General features: G+C 35.5%; 1 protein-coding gene across 1 annotated transcript in view; it reads left to right on the top strand.

Annotated features, from left to right (window-relative positions):
- The window catches only part of kcnt2b (potassium sodium-activated channel subfamily T member 2b), a 77,542-nt gene that overhangs the window by 29,824 nt on the left and 25,876 nt on the right, over positions 1-21,842 (top strand). The window contains exons 2-12 of the mRNA XM_016516151.1: positions 3,648-3,727; positions 4,011-4,110; positions 6,686-6,739; positions 8,140-8,188; positions 9,501-9,560; positions 11,962-12,036; positions 13,686-13,769; positions 14,084-14,178; positions 16,268-16,448; positions 20,296-20,460; positions 20,713-20,849. Of these exons, the coding sequence (XP_016371637.1) occupies positions 3,648-3,727; positions 4,011-4,110; positions 6,686-6,739; positions 8,140-8,188; positions 9,501-9,560; positions 11,962-12,036; positions 13,686-13,769; positions 14,084-14,178; positions 16,268-16,448; positions 20,296-20,460; positions 20,713-20,849 (1,080 nt within the window). The remainder of the gene's footprint in view (positions 1-3,647; positions 3,728-4,010; positions 4,111-6,685; positions 6,740-8,139; positions 8,189-9,500; positions 9,561-11,961; positions 12,037-13,685; positions 13,770-14,083; positions 14,179-16,267; positions 16,449-20,295; positions 20,461-20,712; positions 20,850-21,842) is intronic.

Below are 21,842 nucleotides of genomic sequence, written 5' to 3'. Positions count from 1 at the left end.
CACCCACAGTGAAGGCAGAGCCACTCATTCGCAGAGCAAAGTCTATATATTGTTCAAGTGACCAGTGTGGGGTATTGCGTGGCATTATCTGTGATAAAAATTCTCAAACCATAACGAAAAATGTATTTTTAAACTCCAAAATAAAAGACATGAAAACATGAACAAGAAACACAACCCAAAACACCACATTACAAAAAGATGTGACTTGTTACAGTAATGAGAATGTATGAGAATCATTACCACTGGAAATAACAGGAATTTATTATTATAAAAAATATATTTATTTATTATTAAAAAAAAAAGTTCTAAATTCCAAAAAAACTGTTCTGATGCATTGTGGTCATGAAAGAAAATGTCACAGTCAGGGTTATTATAGTTAACTAAAACTCAAACCATTAAAAAAAAATAATTGCTTGAAACAAAATAGATGTTAACTAAGGGGAAAAAACTTTTTGTAATTTCAGCTAGCTGCTAAAGTAACATTTCTCATTTTAATTTAGTTTAACTTGATGTAAAAAAAACTGTAATAAAAATGAATAATCTTTAAAGACGTATTTTAAAAGGAACTACTTAAAATTACAAAATCACAACAAACTTGCTAAAACTAACTAAAATAAAAACAGAAAATCTAAAAATTAAAAGTAATTAAAAATATAAATAAAAAAACTATAATTAAAAGTATTAATAAAAACTATAATAGTTTTGTATCTCAATGATACTAACATAACAATGGTTACAATGACATTAAAATTCTTCAAAATATAACTTTATGTGATGTTCTTTATTACTCTTTGATTGTGTATGTACTATATATATATATATATATATGTATGTATATAGCGAGAGAGAGAGAGAGAGAGAGTAGGCTAATATAATATAATGCAGTTGGAATATTTTCAAGTGTTTTCAAGATTATATAGATTGTATATCCTGTAATCTTTTTCTCTAGGTATTGGTCATGCTTACATAAATATCCTCGTCAACACACACACAAAGGAAAACTTGATTATTACAACTAGATGTGTGTGTTAGGAATCCCAAAGGTGATCTCTGTCACCATAGCAACACCCAGCATAGTCTGGCGGGGTTCTGGCTGTGAGGAGAGGATACGTTAGAGTCGACTACCACGTGGGGTCCGGGACCCCTTACGGGCTGTGAATTTGCATTATAGCATTTCCCCGACATATGAGTGTGAGAGACGGACAGATCACGCATGTGCTTGGCCTGTGTTCTCTCCTCTCTTCCTTTATTCCCATTGTTATGACATGACTCACCGGATATTATGTGTCCCTCCATGTTTCCGTCCAATTACGCAGAGCTCTGTGGTAATGAGGCTGGCTCCAGAGATCTGTGGGGAAGCCTTTAAAAGATTGGAGTGATCCGGCTCGCACTGATCTGGTCTGTAGCTAATGCCTCTTTATGAGTCCCTGGGTAATTGGAGCTGAGGAAAAGTGATTAAAACAGAGCAAAAGGGACTGGAAACGTGCTGGAGAACAGCAAACTCAATATATGTGACATTCTCCCATGAGTGACCTTTAAACGAACATAATTGTTATTTACAGCTTAATGTGTGTGGACAGCTACTGTGGCGTTCAATGTGTATAAATGAACCGGGACTTTGAAAGGAAGTTTAGCCGCATAAACATTTAAAAAATCTATCATCACCATTGGAAATAATAGGAAGTTATTATTTTTAAAAAAAATCCCTATTCAGATGCATTGTGGTAATTATAGTTAACTAAAGAAACTTTTTTTATTCTTAAAGGGGTCATATGATGCTGCTAAAAAGAACATTATTTTGTGTATTTGGTGTAATGAAATGTGTTTATGCGGTTTAAAGTTTAAAAAACACATTATTTTCCACATACTGTACATTATTGTTTCTCCTCTATGCCCCGCCTTTTTGAAACGCGTCGATTTTTGTGAGTAATTTATGGGCTAATTTTCATTTTTGGGTGAACTAACCCTTTAAGTGTCTTTTAAACCACAACTAAGAAAAAAACCTCAGTCGAGGAAGTTATTCTCTGGCCTAAATGAATGAACATTTTCTTACATTCAGTACAAGCTCGCATTCAGGTCTGCCTCCATCCATTCAACTACCGACTGACTGAACCAGTCCACGTCAATAATCATTTTCACTCAGATGTACATCAGAATACAGGAAAAAAAGCTCTGTTGTGTCTTTGCATCTATTTTACTTCTGGTTAATCACAACTTACAGTAAATACATACTGTGACTAAGAACTTAGTCCATGTTCTCAATTATGAGTTATGAAACACATATGAGAAAAATATATTTCTCTCATGACCCAAAAAATTATTGAGGTCATGTACATATATTGCGCGATAAGTCGATATATTGATTATTGCGACAGGCCTAGACCCAACTAAAAAATGTAAACACTCCTTCTTTCACTTTGTGTCCATGCATGGGATATGGAAGTGCACTGTCTATAATCATGTGATACTGGCTGACAGATCATGGCAATTCATTTCAAAGCCTGAGGTGTTTAAGGCCTATCTGGGAATGGAAGTATAGTTTACATAATATAATTTTTGTTTGCTGGTTTCATATTCAGGATGAAAAATTCAATACATTTGATTTAAAGACTTTTCCAACAAAAGTCTTTACAGCTATAAATATAAATGTTGATGTTATCCCAGAAATGAAACAGCTGTTAAACTGTGTGAAGTCAACATTGACATGTCAGATTTAATTGGTTTGTGTAGGTGTCAATTATGTTCAATTATGAGTCAAGGGTTCGTTTCCCAGATGTATACCTTAAATTCACTGCAATTCGTTTTTGGGTCAACACAAATGTTAAATAACAATCTGCTGTTGGTTCCACTGTTTGCATCCTCAGTTAATGCTAAAACGACACTGGAATTTCAATCTCAACCAAACTGATGATTCAAATCAACAATGTATCATTTGGAAAGTTATTAAAGTCTGATACAAAATAAATGGTCAGCATTTGTATTCATCTAGGTGTTTCAAATGCGTACGTGTTGCACCCTTCAGAGTGCTCTGAATAGACTGATTTGGACATTTCAGCTCAAACAACAAACCTTTTTTACTGAGGAATCCATTTAAGTGCTTTACCAAAAACACGCACTTCCCATTTCTGCTTTTAAACCCTCTAGTAACCATTTGTAAGTGCAAGTAAACACATTTCCATTTGTGTTTCGAAAAGATTGCCTGTGGTGATTGGCATCTTGCCGCTGCAGATGCTGGCAGGCATCGGGTTGAACATGAGCTGGAATATTCCTCTTCTTCTCCCTGTTCTAGGTCTCTTGTTTGTTGCAGACTGTGGAGCGAAATGAAAAAGCACCAAAGTTACGGCTTTTCCAGTTATGCTCCCCCTCGTTGTGCAAGTAATTTATAATTCTGAATTAAGTCAGCGCAGATAGCGAGGTCAACCAACAGCCGCCTTGTTCGCAAAAGGCAACATCATTTCCTTCTAAAGCTATTAGACTTTAATATAGCAACAGCGCTTTGTAGCTCTCAATTGATTGCTTTTTATATTACCGCAATGGCAATAAGTCTAATTTTCTTGTCCCCTCTCTCACACGTCATCATTATCTGTCCTCCCCCCTTCCTCTCCATCTCTTGTTTATCTCCAACCAAACACCATCATTCCTTTTAGAGTGCAGGTAGAGTTCTATGTGAATGAAAACACTTTCAAGGAACGTCTGAAGCTGTTCTTCATCAAAAACCAAAGATCCAGTGAGTTCTCGCCCAGGCCGAGCGGCGGCTCTAATTGTGGCTTTTCTTGTCCTGTGAGGTGGTAGTTTGTTTTTGCTTTCACGTGGAGTGCTGTTGACCCCTGTGAGTGGCTCTGTGGAGCTGGTGCTGGGTAATTGGTTGGTCTTGTATTTGTTTCTGCGCAATTTGATGTGCTGTCCTCTAGCTGTCGTGTCCTGTCCGTGAGTACTCGGCTTCGTGTTTCTGTGGTTTGTGAAGCTCTTTGAAATGCTGATTGGTGACGGCCTCAAGCTCTTTTTTGCAGGTTTGAGAGTGCGACTCTTCAACTTCTTCCTGAAGGTTCTGAGCTGCCTGCTCTACATCGTACGAGTCCTGCTAGACGACCCGCGGGAGGAGAGAGACTGGTGAGACACAGCCACATGGCACTGAGCATATAAGCTTTGTTCCATGCACTCGACGTGAAAGTTGTTTCAGTAGGCAGCGAAGGTATTCAGTCTTGGCCACGTTCTAAAGGTGCATCACTATCATCTGGGATCTGCAAAACCCAACGCAACTGAAGTTTTAAATTGCGGAGTGCATGTGCGGGTGAAAAAAAGCAGGAAAGCAGGATCTTGCGGGCGAGAGTGGGACAAAATATAAAAGTTGTGGCCAGGAGCATGAAGAAATATCTTATTTTTAGCAGGAATGGGAAAGAATTTGTGGAAGAAGGACTGAAAAATCGATCTTATGCAGACCTCCATATCACAAAAATGTCCATTGTCTATTATCAACAGTAGGGCTGCACAATAATGTTTAAATGGTTAATCATGGTTATTTTGCACAAAAATATAATTACAATTATTAATCATGATTATTGTCATAATTGTTTTATATATACAGTGGGTACGGAAAGTATTCAGACCCCCTTTAATAAATTTGCAAAAATGTCAACAATTCTGTGTTTTTCTGTCAATATGGGGTGCTGTGTGTACATTAATGAGGAAAAAAATTAACTTAAATGATTTTAGCAAATGGCTGCAATATAACAAAGAGTGAAAAATTTAAGGGGGTCTGAATACTTTCCGTACCCACTGTATATATTTCATCAGAGTTATTGCACTTTCACATAAGCACAATTAAGCTCACATGGTTTGCTCATAGATAGTTGCAGCAAACAACGCAAATGTGTGAAAGAAAACAGACTGGCTGTATTACACTTTTATTTGAGCAGAATATTTCAATAGAAATCGCTAGACTTACATGTTTGCCGGTGTTTTCAGCTCCTCAGCACTTTTTCTGTGATGTAGAGAGAGCTCATGTGCGTGGTTGCCAAAATGGGAAGAATAAGTAAACCACTGGGCAAAAAATGTATCGATTTATGATAAAAGCTCTGATTACATGATTTAATCTCAAAATTTGGCAACCTTAAACATTAATTTTGTTACCAATGCAAGATACCGCAAATGTCAAATATATAAATAACCAGCGGGCAAATATCATGGAAGATTACGCTTAATATCAGAAATCGTGATCACAATTAAAATACAATTCATGGTGCAGCCCAAGTCAATAGTGTAGCAATGCATTAAGCACTGCTCACATGGTAGTCACTTTTAAACCAATCAGCTTTCTGTTTATCAGTGAGGCGAATTTGTGAGACCAACTTGAACATGAGTGGAATCGTTTCTTATTGAAATAACTGGATTTTGCCCACAAAATTTCACTGAGCAGTGATAAATATGATTTTACCTTAAAACAATCACAGAATGCATTGCAACAAGTTTAGTAAAACTATGTTTATCCAAGATGGCAAAGGAAATGTTCAATTTGAATAAAGCATTGCATGTATCTCTCATAGTAAGGCCAATTCCATAACTCATTCAGTGAAAATTTCCATTTAAAGGTGCAGTGTGTAATATTTGGGAGGATCTATTGACAGTTTTTATTACCCTATAAGCAATTTCTACAATATCCACGGGTTCCCTTACATGGAAGTCTCTATTTTGCACCACCATGTTTCTACAGTAGCCCTAAACAGACAAACTGCTCTACAGAGCGCATTTTGTCACTATGATGTACTTGCGAATAAAACACTGACACAACGATGAACAAGTAACAATAATATTCACAATGACATATTGGTTTACTGAATAATTAACTGAAAAATAATATAATTCCTTAATTTACCTTTGTAAAGAACACTACTGAAAAGTCCTACATAAGATGCTATATCAATTAAAATAGTTCCATTTAATAAAATAATGATAATTTCACACAGTGTGTCTGTGTGTATGTTGGAAGTACTATCTAGAGTTTTAAGTCATTAGCTTAGCAACATGCTAAAGCTGTCTCATCAAGTCATAAACAGCACTTAAGTACTGAAAAGTATCATTTAAGTTGTTAAATCAATAGCATAATCTAATATAATATTGATTGTTTCACCCAATATTTGTGTGTTGGAAGTTTTTGTAATAGAGTTTAAGTCATTAGCATAGCAACATGCTAACGTCAGACTTAGCAAGAGTTGAATTTGTTTCTTGAGGAACAGCAACCATTTGTTTTTGATCCAGCAAAGTTAGAATAGAGTTGAACTTTATGAACAGTGAACCTATTCCCCCAATAGATTTGAATACAGCGGTCAAGAGGAAACACCTTCCAGCAGCACAGTTATATGACAATCTTTAGTGACTAATTGCTAACTGTCAGTTTGAACGAATCTTTATACATAAGTAGTGTTTAATCGCTTGAGGTGACTGACTCGCTGTACTGGTGCTGTTGCTAGTTCCTGCTCGCTGTATCAGTTGAATAGCTGTCTGCACTTCCATTGGTTGTCGCTGCATTACATCACTGCTCATTAGCATAAAATTGAACTTTGTCAGAGAGAGTGTGGGTGGACGAAGGGAAAGTGAGATCTGGAGGAACTATCTGGAGAAGATTGAAATGCCTTTGGATAGTCCATGCATAAAAACTCTTATCTGTGTGTGTTTGCTTCCCCTGCAGTCCTGGCTGTCTCAGACAGAATGCATCTGCTCACAACAGAAGCCATTTTGACTGGTAAGTATCCAGGCTCTTGACTCTGGCATGAGAAATGAAGATGGTGGCCGAGGGCCAGAAACACAGACATAAGGCCATTTTAATAGAGAAGATCTGAAGAAAATCAGTGCAATCATTTGTAATGTTTGTGAATCTCCTCTTTTAAAGATGTTTATCGGGTTTGTAAAACTCTCTTTTGATATTTCAAGCGTTACCTTGTTAAAAATAAGTGCACTTAAATTGTATTGAGTGTTTTAAAACCGTACTTGCAGATAATACAATATTTATGAAATAAAAGGCCAATCAAGTGTATGCAAAGATTGTCCTCTTTCAAAAGTGCATTTAGTCAAAAATTAATGTCAAATTGTAAGTTTTACTTTAAATTACATTTTAAATCTTTGTTTTAACAATCTTTTTTCATGCTTTAAAGAAGTACACTTATTTAGATAATGTTCTAACATACTAAAGCACATTGATTTTAATTTGAACTGTAGTGAGTTATTCAATATGAACTTTTTAAACAAACTATTGTACAACTTCATCACAGATATGTAATTACTGATGAATGCAACCAGCAATTACAATATACTAGTGTATTACAATAACAATGCAATTGCAATGTAATTACAATGTATTTAAATGCATGAAATACAAGTTTCGATAGAAATTACATTAAAGTATATTAGTTTACCATAAATGTTTGTCAGTACATTTAGTAGTACACTTTAACCATATTTCATACAAAAAAAAATTCTTAAGTGTTACTTTAGTGGGTCAAAACACCCTAAGGTTCAGCTAATTGCATTTAATAAAAAAATAATGCAATTAATAGTGGGCTGACGACCCCGCTGTAGCCCCGCCCTCAGCTAAATCTGATTGGTCCAGAATCCCACTCTTCATACAGTATTTAAACAATATATTAAACATACAACATGCTCTAACTGGGTATGAGTCAATTGAATTTTTGCTGGAAATGTATGGTGTTGTTTACAGTTAAGATGTTTTGTCTCATGCCAACAGTAGAATTGATTTATTGACTTCAGGACACTGCACCAGGAGTCTCCGTGACATGTTTAACAAGGCGGTTCGGTTTTCCCCATTTATTAGACATCAAAAATTCTGGCGGTAGTCTGTAAGCGTTTAATGGTGTGTGTCTGACACGATGCCGCTGTGCTCATTACTTTAATGCAGAATACACACCACACAGCTTTGATTTCTTCATTCGTAACAAAAATGTTGGTTTGAATCTGTTTATTGCTCAGCCATTGTAAATGGATTGGATTCTGGAATTGGTGTGTTTGTTTGACGTGTGAAGAATACAAAAAGTGTTCAATTATGAGCACTCTTCTTGATCTGAGCGTCTCTAATTTGTAATTTTCTTTTTTTCTCATTTCGTCATAATAATGGCTTCCTGTCATTAGGTCCCTCATTATTTGGGTGAACAGGCCTCTGCCACTCTGGGCTCTTCAGGTAAGAACAAATAAATCCTCTCTGTCATTCAGTAATACACGCTCACATACACAGGGGTTTCTTCTACAGGCACTTTTGGGATTTTAAAAAGGTATTTTAAAAACACCTTTCAGACTCTTGCTGTTTTATTTAATATTAAAGCAATGGATGTACATACATCACAGAACAATTTTGTCATCATTGGCATCTTTGGTTCCACAAAGAACCTTTAACATTCATGGAACCTTCCCATTCCACAAAAGGTTCTTTATAGTGGAAAAAATTTAAATAAAGAAATCCACATTTCTGTAGATTTTTCATTCTTTCTTTCTTTCTTTTTTATTTATTGCACTTTGGTTTATTTATTTATTTTGCTCATCATGTCTCATATTATGTCTTAATCTCAAGCTCATTGTCATGTCCTAGATAACCCAAGTGCACTATTATTGTTGTTATTGTTATTATTATTATTATTTGTATGGTTACACAATAAAATATGTCCCATTAGTTAAAATTGCTTAGTGGATGAACTATCATTAACTAACAATGAGCAACATATTTGTTGTTAATTATTCATTTTTATTAACGTTAATTAATTAATAATTTAATTAAATAATAATAATAACATAATAATTAAATAAATAATTTAATTGAATTCATTCATGTTAGCTTAGTTCCATTAAATAATGTTAACACATACAACTTTAATAATTTTATAAAGTTATAAATGATAAATTTAAATAATTTATTAGTAAATGTTGAAACTAACATGAACTATGATTAATAAATGCTTTAAAATATTTTTTATTTTTAGTTCATGATAACTAATGCAGTTAACTAATGTTAACAAATGGAATCATATTGTAGTGTTATATACTATTCAAGTGTTACTACTCATTCTTTCTTTCTTTCTTTCTTTATGATTAAAATTTTGTTCATAATTGTTGGTCACATTTGGACTGAGGTCACATTTTAGATTTTAAGATTGAAACTTAAAAGGGTCATGATTGGGTAGAAAATAAAATCTGTAAATAAAAGTAACAGAAATAAATGATGAAACATTTTCAAGACATTTTCCAGGAAAATGTTTGTGACCTTCATGTAACAAAAACCCGTTAGCTTTATTAAAAATCAACCCATGGTACATAAAAGTGCCTGTGTTTGAAAAACACACACAGACACATTTGCCATTGTTGTGTTTCCCTCGGTTTGGCCATTTATTCTCAGACAGTGTGAAACACGCTGCCCCTGCTGTTTCTTCCTACACAACCTCTGCTTCTCTCTCATCTCTGTCCCTTTTTCTCTCTGTTTGTCTATTTTCGCCTCTCTCCAGGTGCTTGTTGCATTCATCAGTTTTTCAGAGACCATGTTGCTGGTGTACCTCAGCTACAAGGTGAGTCAAACAACACATCTGCCCATGGTTTTATCACTAGTACAAGTACACTATGAGACCCTCTTGGCTTCAAAGAGGTCTGTAATACCTGGAGAGAGCTGTCTGTATCTGTTAGCATTTCTGTTCATTACAATGCTTGCTGCAAGCCCATTTTAGCTTTTAAGAGCCCTGCCTGACTTTCATTTAGTCAGAAATCACGTCTGCTTTTGAATGAACGTCAGAGAAGAAACAGGCTTTGTTAGTTACAACTTCTACCAGCAGGAGCTAACTGACGTTAACCAGTCATTTGTCACCAGATCCATTCCTTTTTGTCATGCGGTGACAGTAGTACAAATGAAATCCCTACATTTTAGCATACTTTAACAAAGATTATTTAAAAAATAAAATAAAGTCTACTTTAAAAGAATATACTTAAGTATACACTGAAATGAAAATATATTACAGTATAAGTTTATATAACTTATATAAGTTGATTTGGCTGAACTTCAGAGTGCTTTTTTGACCCATTTAATATTTTAATATGTAATTTCATAATTACTTCTGTTGTCTCTGAAATATGGTTAAAAATACTGATGAATGTACTGCCAAGCATTTATGCTAAACTAAAATGTACTTTATTTCTATTACAAACTTGAATGTCATGTATTTAAATATATTTGTAATTAGTTGCAATTTAATACCCTTAAATATGTGTTTTACTTTAAATATAATACTGAATAGAATAGAATTAAAATGTTTATATGATTATATTATTATAAATAGCTCAGATGAAAAACAAGTGCAGTTCCACAATGTACTTAAAGTGCTCTGTTTCCATGCACTATTTTGTACTTAATATATTCTTTAGCTCTTCTTAAGATAATCTTAAGAACATCTAAGAGTACTCAAATGTGCTATCTTACTAAAGAATCATTTTTAGTATGTTAAGTACTAAATTAGTGCATGAAAATAGAGCACTTTAAATACATAATGGAAGTATACTTTTCTTTCTCCTGGGGTAATAATTATTGTAATAATAGTTACAATTGTGAACTTAAAAAATTTAATTTAAGTGTGTTAATAAACACTCTAAGTACACTTAAGTGGCCTTTTTATTTCATTAACATTATATTATCTGCAAGTACAGTTTATAAAATGTATACTTTTAAGACTTGAAGTACACTACAAGGTCACATTTAATACAAAAGCACACAAGATTTACATTTTTTTATAATAAAATGGCTAATTAAATTGTTGTTTATTTCATTGCTGGCATTTTACATCTTTAATATACACAATCAAAATAATACCTTGACACTTTTCAGAATCGCAGCACTATTAGAAATTACACTCAATAACATTCTGTTCTGAGTGATATTTATATTGTATGTTGTAATACCAAACCGATAATGAGACAACCATGATATTTATATTGCTTAGTCCAAAGAAAAATAAAATAACAAGCTCACCACACAAAAGACTGAACCAATGTGTGAGCATGAATGCTGTTTTAGCACTCATTTACTAACATTTGCTTTTCGGCAAATCAATTCAGACTACGTTACCTCATGTAATAAATATTCATGAGAAGAGCTGATATGTTTAATATCATGTTCTGTCGACTTTTTAGATTGTTCCTTCACCCTGATTATAATAGATCTGCAGTCCTCAAAGTGTATTTAAGAAGATCAAACGAAATGAGATGGAGAAAAGGTGTAGAAACCTGCTGGACTATCCATCTAAAACATCAGACAACCATCAGAAGCTGGTTCCATGTGGTTCTGAGATGTTCAAAGCTGGTCATTAGCTGGTCCAGACTGGTTCATCATCTTTGTTTTAGCTGGCAAAGGCTGGTCTTAGACCATCTTAGATGAGCAACAAGCAAGCTACAAAAACAAGCTTAACCACCATAAGCTGTTTTGACCTGTTTTTTTCCAACAGTGTTAGAGAGCGACTGATAGAGGAAGAGTTTGCCAGTGACAATCAATCTGTTTTGAAGGGACTAAGTGGGTAGAGAAAACACGAGGCATGTTTGTCCTGCAGACGCCGATAGTGAAGGGATCTCTTAGAGTCTTGATCCCCATGCGAGGAGCACAACCTGCATCAGCACATCTCTCGTGCTCTTTGTTCTGCATTGATTTCTTGCCAAACCATCTAGGCCTCTTCACCCACGCAGGGCCCACATGGGTGAGACCTAAACATACATCCAGCTTGTGAAATGTGGCAGACGTTTAACACCTTAATTCAGCCACAGGCTCAACTGCAACCGATAAATGAAACATATTTCCGAGGGGGCGAGGAGAGTGACCCTGCTTTTTTTCAATGGATCAAACCCAATCAAAGCAGCATTTTATCCTTTAATCCAAGAGGTCACACAGACAACAGTGTTTCTTGTCCCTGACAAGAGTGTTCTTGTTTCCAGGGGAACGTTTGGGAGCAAGTGTTGCGCATTCCGTTCGTTCTGGAGATGATCAGCGCCGTTCCTTTCGTGATCACTGTGAGTACAACAAGCCAATGGGATTTTCACTGCATGGACCACTCCACCTCCAGAACGTCACATCACATCACATATCACACATATCACATCACATATCACATATCACACATCACATATCACATATCACATCACACATCACATATCATATCACATATCACACATCACACATCACATATCACATATCACATATCATATCACACATCACATCACATATCACACATCACATATCATATCACACATCACATCACATATCACATCACACATCACATATCATATCACACATCACATCACATATCACATAACATCACATATCACATCACATATCACACATCACATCACATCACATATCACACATCACATATCACACATCACATCACATATCACATAACATCACATATCACATCACATATCACACATCACATCACATCACATATCACACATCACATATCACACATCACATCACATATCACATAACATCACATATCACATCACATAACATCACATATCACATCACATCACATCACATCACATATCACATCACATAACATCACATATCACATCACATATCACATATCACATCACACATCACATATCACATATCACATATCACATCACATATCACATATCACATCACACATCACATATATCACACATCACATATCATATCACACATCACATATCACATCACACATCACATATCATATCACACATCACATATCACATCACACATCACATATCATATCACACATCACATCACATCACATATCACACATCACATATCATACATCACATATCACATAACATCACATATCACATCACATATCACATCACATAACATCACATATCACATCACATATCACATCACATAACATCACATATCACATCACATATCACATCACATCACACATCACATATCACATCACATCACATCACATCACATCACATCACATCATATCATACCGTAATGTAAATAAGTCATTTTATTTTACAACCAGTAAAAAATATTTGGAGTCTGACATTATTTTATTAGTGTTAGTAGTAATAGTAGTAAACAAAAACAGTTAAAACTATTTTTCTGTTATTACTTAATTTTATTAAACTATAATAATAGTAGTAAAAATAAGAATAATACATTTATTGTGCTTATTATTTGTATTATTATATGTTTAATTTTATTATTTACCATTATTACAACAAACCCTGAAACTGATATAAAGTTTATTTATATAACATTTTCATAATAGTCTTAACCTGTGCTTATGAGTGAGCAATCTAAGCTGTATCGGTGAGAAATTAAGCTGTGTGACTGATTCAGTTCATGATTCAGATTGACGACTCTTGTTTGAATAGTCTGCTTCTACTGATTCATTAAAAGAACTGCACCAATGGAGCGATTCATAGTGAACTGAACTGCACGTTGCACTGTATGTTTATTGTGGCTTGAATTCAATGAGAACAATGCAATAGAAAGCTGCCATGTTTCATAATTTACATACGCTAGAAATAACTAAAATGTGTATATTTTTTGCCATGATGCTAAAGATTCATCAATGGCGCAGCAGTGCTCCTGAATTGCTGTATTGTGTGTTATAGCTGTACCACAAATCTCTTTGAATTGAAAAGAATGAAGTTTTTTTCTTTCCAATCAGGTGATTTTGCCCTCCCTCAGAAACTTGTTCATTCCTGTTTTCCTGAACTGCTGGCTGGCCAAACACGCTCTTGAGAACATGATTGTAAGAAATGAAGCCTATCTTCTATCCTTTCTTCCAGAGCAATTGTGTCAGTGTGTTCCACTTTCATCACAAAGCTCTTATTTTCCTCTCCTTCTCTATCTCACTTCCTCCTTATGCCTCATTTTTCTGATTGTATCTGTCCTCTGCTGCTGAAAGCTTGCTGGTTATCGAATTTGCCAGAGCTCTGGATGATTGTTTTTGGATTTTTATCATAAGTACAAGCACAATGGCACTGTGTTATTAAACGTCTCACTGTCTCTCATCTCTGCCTTCTTTTATCTCTCTGTTTCTCTCCTCCTTCATGTTGTTTTCAGAATGACCTGCACAGAGCGATTCAGCGAACACACTCGGCCATGTTCAACCAGGTGCTCATCCTTATCAGCACCCTGCTCTGCCTCATCTTTACCTGGTGAGAGAAAAACAAAAACAGGGCCTTACATCCATTTTTGACAATAAGAATATTCCTCCCTCATATTGTGGATTGATATTTAAGGTAACACTTTAGATCAGGGACCAATTCTCACTATTAACTAGTTGCTTATTAGCATGCATATTATCAACATATTGGCTGTTTATTAGTACTTATACACATATATGCACATATTGTGCATGACCATATTCTACATCCCTAACCCTACCCAATATCTAAACTTAACAACTGCCTTACTATCTAATAAACAGCAAATTAGGAGTTTATTGAGGTTAAAAGTCATAGTTAATGGTTTGTTAATTTTAAAATGTAATTTATTTCTGTCATATTGTTGTAAAACCCATGATACATTTTGACAGGATTCTTTGTTACAGTTTTTTCAACTGCTTACACACAACATCTTTACTTGTTGTCACAGTTTCTGAAACCTGACACTCAAACACCAGAACCACACACCAAATCTTCAAAACCATACACTAATTCTCGGTCTTTGACTTTGACTTTTTGCAAAACACAACACACAATTCTCTATGTAGCACACGAAAATCTAACAGGAATTAATATTATGGCAAAGGTGTTTGCAAATGTTTGCTTTTGAGACGTGTTTGTGATATTTTGAATGTAGTGCTTCATTTTGTGTGTGCAATTCTTGGATTTGTGTGTAAAGTTTTTTTTGTTTTTTTTAAAGAGGCAAAATTTTGAAAAGCAGATGAAAAAAACTGTAAATAGAAAGTTCAAAAGGATAGCATTTATTTGACATAGGAATAGATTTATTTGTTGAAATAGAAATAACTTTACTTGCTGAAAACAATATTACAGTATTAATTTCTTTAAAAAAAACATCTCACTGACCTAAACTGTATTTTATAAATATTTTATATAAATATGTTTATTATTTTATATTTTTGAATATTTTACATTTTATATATTTAAATTGTACTCATATGGCTCAAGTTATTTTAAACCATGTATGACTTTCTTTGTTTTTATTTGTTTTGGAGCATAAAAGAAGGCATATTTGATTCCTTTTTATCCCCATTGACTTTCATTATATGAAAAAAAAACACTTCTTCAAATAACTTCTTTTGTGTTCTGCAGAACAAAGAATTTCATGCAGGTTTGGAATAAAATGAGGGTGAAAAATATTGACTGAATTTTACTTTTGATACTATAAAAGTACAGTATCAAAAACAGACAATTTACAACAATAGGTCAGTGAGAGAGCATAAAATGATTGCATAAAACTAAATTGTGCTTTTGGTGCAAGAAATGTTAAAAGTAGACGTAAAATGTAGAACAAGGCCTTTTTGCATTGTACATTGCAGAATGGGAGCTAGTGCGACGGTGCGGCTGGTCAGTAGTTGATAGGATGATGTTTCTAAAGTGCTGATTAATTAAACACCACGTTGTGTGTGTTCTCTTGTTGTGTGAGGTAAATAGCAGGGAGGTGCTGAATGTGCAGGGTAGCGGTGCGTTTGTAAAACAGAAGGGAGAGAAATGAATGACCTTTTCACCACTGACAGCTGCTTGTTGACTCAACCGGCCTTTCAACACCGAGCAAATACACACACACACACACACACACACTGGCTGTACTGAAAGATAACCCACACACAGACACACAAACAGGGTTCACATCATGTCGTTGTGCGCGTGGCTCACCACACAGTTATTGTGTTTTGGCTCGTGTTTATCACAGTTTGCTCCAAACCATCCAGTGATGATATAAACCCTCTGGCTTTCCATACACATGCAAATCCCTGCAAACCTGTCCACCTGAAAAGCCTTTCAAGGAATAGTTTATTTACAGATTATTTACTCACCACCATCTCCATTCCCGAATAGACCGTATCCATTTTTTATGGGACACAAGTAGAAGTTAATATGACCCCTTTAAGAATACAATGGTTCTTAGTGACCACATCTGTCAGGCAGTTAAAATAACATCATACAGATTTGGAACAACATGAAGGTGAGTAAATAATGACAGACTTTTCATGTCTGGGTGAACTATGCCTTTAAATCCATATATGAGCTGTTCTTAGTCCCTTTTCTCTCTCTTTTCCAGTATTTGTGGTATTCAGCACTTGGAACGAGCAGGGAACAACCTGACGCTCTTTGACTCTCTGTATTTCTGTGTTGTCACCTTCTCTACGGTGGGATTTGGTGATGTTACACCTCAGATCTGGCCCTCACAGCTGCTGGTGGTCATCATGATCTGTGTGGCTCTTATAGTTCTACCAATACAGGTAAATAAATCACACTCCGACAATCACACTTTTCATCGTACTGTAGATATACATATATGTCACTGAATAATTAATGCAACTGACTCAGGAATGAAACAAGTCACTACTGTGTACTTAAGGGTCAGTCATTGAATTATTCACTCAACCAATTTATTTTAAAACACTGATTCATTCAGGAACAGCACACCTCCACTGTGTTTTGCTTGTGATAGGCTTTGCTTGTGAATGCTTCTGCTAGGCTTTGTTTGAAACAATTTTCATTTGTGGATCAAAACCAGACAAAGTGCCTGGCAATAATGTGTGTAAAAGTTACTCATTATTAACTTCTTGTATATTGAACTGTTTGATTAGTTCTATATCACACTCGCTGCCTCTTCTTTGTCTGAATATCAGCAAATTTAGTGTACATACTGTATGTGCACATACGTTTTGAGAGTGACACCCACAATTAATGTATCGCTGAATTCCCTAAGTTATCATTTTCTGTGTGTAAAATAACCTGCAATGGCTGCCAGGCAGTAATAATCATAGCAATATTTTGGCATCTTGCAGCCCATGGAAGACAGCAGTTTACCCATTTGGATATTTTTAGCCAACCAATGTTGACAAAGGGAACAACTGATGTTATTAGCAACTGTGGTCAAGTGAGAAATACTGGAGTAAACATTTGTGACCCTGGAGCACAAAACCAGTCTTAAGTCGCTGGGGTATATTTGTAGCAATAGCCAAAAATACATAGATTTTTCTTTTATGCCAAAAATTATTAGGATATTAAGTAAAGATCATGTTCCATGAAGATATTTTGTAAATTTCCTACTGTAAATTAGAAAAATTGACCCTTATGACTGGTTTTGTGGTCCAGGGTCACATTTAATAATGAGCACAGACAGTCACTTTTCCTCTCTTCCTTTTATGTCACTGTCAGTGATAGAAATTAACTTTTACATTTCCAGGCACATTTTTTCCTTTTATAGCGGCAAAAGTAATGTATAATTAATTAATTAATGCATAAATGCATATTATTCTTACATTTAATCAATAAATTCAATTAGAATAATAAAACATTATAGGGCTGTTACTTATCAAATTAAATCAGCATCAACGAAATCCATCGTTGCACTGTATTTACTGTTTAATTCAGCCAGAGTTATGCAGAATTAATAAGCCAGAAGTGGCATAAATGCATTTACACTGCATTTATAATTGCATAACTAATCTTATGATATTAATGTTTTAAATATAATATTAGGAGTATGGAAATGTGACATTATATTTCTTTGTAAAAATCGACGCATTTCAGAAAGGCGGGGCATAGAGGAGAAACAATAATGTACATTATATGGAAAATAATGTGTTTTTTTAACTTTAAACCACATAAACACATTGCATTACACCAAATACACAACATAATGTTCTTTTTAGCAACATCATATGACCCCTTTAATGAGTCTTTGAGTCAATCGGCGAATGAAGCAGTTTTTTTTGTTTCTTTTTTATGAATGGGTCATTGAATCATTCACTCACCTGATTCATAAAAAAACACAGATTCATTCAAGTTGTTAACTGACTTTTTTTTATTAAACTGTTGTATAAAATCACTATCAGATTTGCAATCGTACTGATATTTGGGAAAAACAACACTATTACTTGTGTGAAATGGTATAAATATTAAAAACAAAAACTCATAAAAGAGCTATTTTGTTGCCACATCTCAATTTTTTTAGGCACTTTTAATTAATTTTGGTTCTATTTTTGCCCCAAGCTCCTTTTCATTTCAGACTCTCGTCTCTGTCCTGGAATTTACTGATTGGTCCAAAACCAACTTATACTATTTTATACAGCAAACATTATTTATACTGTATATATTTTACACTGCCAAATTCAGTAATTCACATCAAACTGTAAATTTATATACCAGTGACAAACCTTAAGTCATCTTAATACAATAAATCTGTCCCACTTGATATTCGTATCAAGATTTCTGCAAATTCTCATGAAGAGTTTTGAAACTGTGCATAATTTAGGTATATTTTGTGAATTACTCTGAAACATTTACAGAGAACCTAGTGAATGAAAGAAAGTATTTTATCTCAGTTTCCTCAACAGTAGTTCTGCTTTGTTCTTTCACACAACTTCACATAATTTCAACTGTCAGACATTATATGCAAATATTATGTGGTTATGATGACAAAGGCACTGAGTCGAATCACTTTTGTGTATAAGGCCCCATGAGATGCGTCACAGCTGGTGATTTTCACAGTCTGACACACACAAGCGCACAGACGTACGCTGAGATGCACTTCTATGTACACAGCACTTTAATGATACACGTTTCACATCCCACTTCAACATATACCTTGTATTATTGACACACACTCACCCAAACAAGTCTCGCACACACTCGCTCATGAGCGCGAGCCTCCCGCGGGGCTGAGGAGAGAATGAGATGAGAGTGAGCTTGTCTTTCATGTGTGATGTGAGGACTTCCCTGCCAGCTTCCTCTTTGGGAGGCTGATATGTTTCCGTCACACAGGAAATGGCAGTGGCTCCAGCGAGGTCCTCCTACTCTTTTCATCCACAAATACCAGCTGACATTTACTGCTGCCCCCCACACGCAGCTGGCGCGCGAGCGTTACGTCCGAGGCTGTGTTTGTTTCTGGCCTGACAGGGGAAATCTCCAGTATGGCTCATGGCCCGCAGAGAGCCATTTCAACACACAGACTGACAGCAGCTGCCGTATCCTATCGCTCCCTGTGCACACATTGCAATGAGTTTTTTTTATTCAAAGCTTTCCTATTGCAATTAAACAGTGCCAAATCTCAATTCCCAAATATCTTTTGCTTGAAAGCCACTGAATCGCAGACATTACCCAAGACTCGCAATAAAACACCTCGAATCTTAGCTGAGAATCCTTTTGTGTACTCAATACCAGGAGAAAAGGACTTTTGTCAGACATTTACTCCCCCGATTACACATGCGTCTGAGCACTTTTGCAAGAGTACCACGACATGAGGGTGAGTAATTAATGACAGAATTTTCGGATAAACTATCCCTTTAAAACCACTGACAGGTGAAATCAGTAACATTGATTATATTGTTACAATGGCAAAGGGGGAGGGGGGATATATTAGACAGCAAGTGAATAATGAGTTCTTGAATTTCATGTGTTGGAAGCAGGAAAATGGGCAAGTGAAAAGATCTGAGGGGCTCTGACAAGGGCCAAACAGTGATGGCTAGACGACTGGATCAGAGCATCTTCAAAACAGCAAGTCTTGAAGTCTATGCAGTGGTGGAAGAGATTGCAGCAGATGAACTATAGGAAAAAGGCAGGCTGACATAGGCAGTGTTTGCTCTGGACAATGTTCTGGCATTCATGTGGATGTTATTTTGACACGTACCACCTACCTAAAGACGTTCACCCTTACATGCTAATGGTGTTCCCTGATGGCAGTGACCTCTTTCAGCAGAATAATGCATCTCGCCACACTGCAAAATTGTTCAGGAATGGTTTGAGGGACATGACAAAGAGTTCAACGTGTTGCCTTGGCCTTCAAATTTCCCAGATCTCAATCCAATTGAGCATCTATGGGGTGTGCTGGACCAACAAATGCAATCCATTGAGGCTCCACCTCACACTTTGCAGGACTTAAAGGATCTGCTGCTAATGTCTTGGTGCCAGAGACCACAGGAACGTTCAGAGGTCTTGTGGAGTCCATGCCTCCTTTTAGTTTGCCCACTGAATTTAATTTCACAGAAAGGTCTGATAACCCAACTGAAGCTATGTGTAGTCTGATGCCTCTTTGTAAAGCCGTTTTAATGAAGCTTTGTTCACTTGAATTTCCCGTAGTTTGAGCAGTTGGCTTTCTTGTGGATGGAGCGACAGAAGTCTGGAGGGAACTACAGCCGCTATCGTGCCCAGACCGAGAAGCACGTGGTGTTGTGTGTCAGCTGTCTCAAGATAGACCTACTCATGGACTTTCTCAACGAGTTCTTCGCACACCCCAGACTGCAGGTGGGTATGTGTGTGCGTATGTACGCTCTCACATGTAAATGTATGCATGTTCATGCTAATTTCAGCTCAGACAGCCTGCTGTGCGCTGGTTAATCCTCTTCAGGAGCGCTGGAAGCTGAGGTTCTTGTACTAGGATTAACCGAACATCAATTTAATTTCACCATGCTATTTATGTGCGAATGATCCGGGTTTCATTAGCTTGCAGTGTCTGTCTGACCCCGTTTTTCACTAAATTGAGCTCACCATGTCCAGGACTACTATGTGGTCATCTTATGTCCCGCTGAGATGGATGTCCAGGTGCGAAGGATACTGCATATCCCGCTATGGGCTCAGAGGGTCATCTACCTGCAGGGATCTGCTCTCAAAGACCAGGACCTAATGAGGGCGAAGTAAGACCTGCCGAGTAAATGTATAAACAATGCTAGTCATCTGAAGTGAAAAATGACTTCAAATCGAAAAGGGGATTTTTAAAAACTGTATTTGCAGATAATACAATACTAATTAAATAACTTAATAATAATGTCAAATTAAAAGATTTACTTCAAAGTACTTTTAAAATCATTATAACATTTTATCATGCTTTAAAGAAGTACACCTATTTTGATGTGTTGACTAACATACTGGAGCGCATGTAAAATTACTTGCACTTAGACGTAAACTGTGGTGTGTTATTTGCTAATACATTTAAAGTTAATATATTTTAAATGCAATAAATTGCAACTTCATCATTACATCATGTGTTGTTACAAATATTATGGTAAATATTAGTTTACCATAAATGCTTGGCATTACATTCATCAGTACACTTGCCCTGCCCTGACCTGACCTGAAAATAGTTCCAAGAAGTATTGAGCTATACTACTAATATCCATTATTTTTTACCATTCTTACTGCAATAAGTATACTTATAACTTTACTTAAAATTAACTTGAATGAACATGCTTTAAAGAAGTACACCTATTTTGATGTGTTGACTAACATACTGGAGCGCATGTAAAATTACTTGCACTTAGACGTAAACTGTGGTGTGTTATTTGCTAATACATTTAAAGTTAATATATTTTAAATGCAATAAATTGCAACTTCATCATTACATCATGTGTTGTTACAAATATTATGGTAAATATTAGTTTACCATAAATGCTTGGCATTACATTCATCAGTACACTTTAACCATATTACAATGACAATAGAATTAATGATTAAATCACTATTACTATTATTAGTCCTATAAGTTCTGTTGTAGTGTAGTTCACAATATTGCAATAGAAAAGAAAAGTTAGATGTCAGCTAGTTGTGTACTGAAAGTCTACTATTGTTGCAGAGCACAAATTCTGAGTATGGGTCACCATACTTGGCCACAAGTCCCTTCCCTTCCCTTC

Source organism: Sinocyclocheilus rhinocerous, unplaced genomic scaffold (assembly GCF_001515625.1).
Source record: "Sinocyclocheilus rhinocerous isolate Xijiao unplaced genomic scaffold, SAMN03320098_v1.1 scaffold115, whole genome shotgun sequence".
NCBI lineage: Eukaryota > Metazoa > Chordata > Actinopteri > Cypriniformes > Cyprinidae > Sinocyclocheilus > Sinocyclocheilus rhinocerous.
The sequence above is the reverse complement of the archived record's forward strand: the minus strand, read 5'-3'. Positions and strand labels throughout refer to the sequence as shown.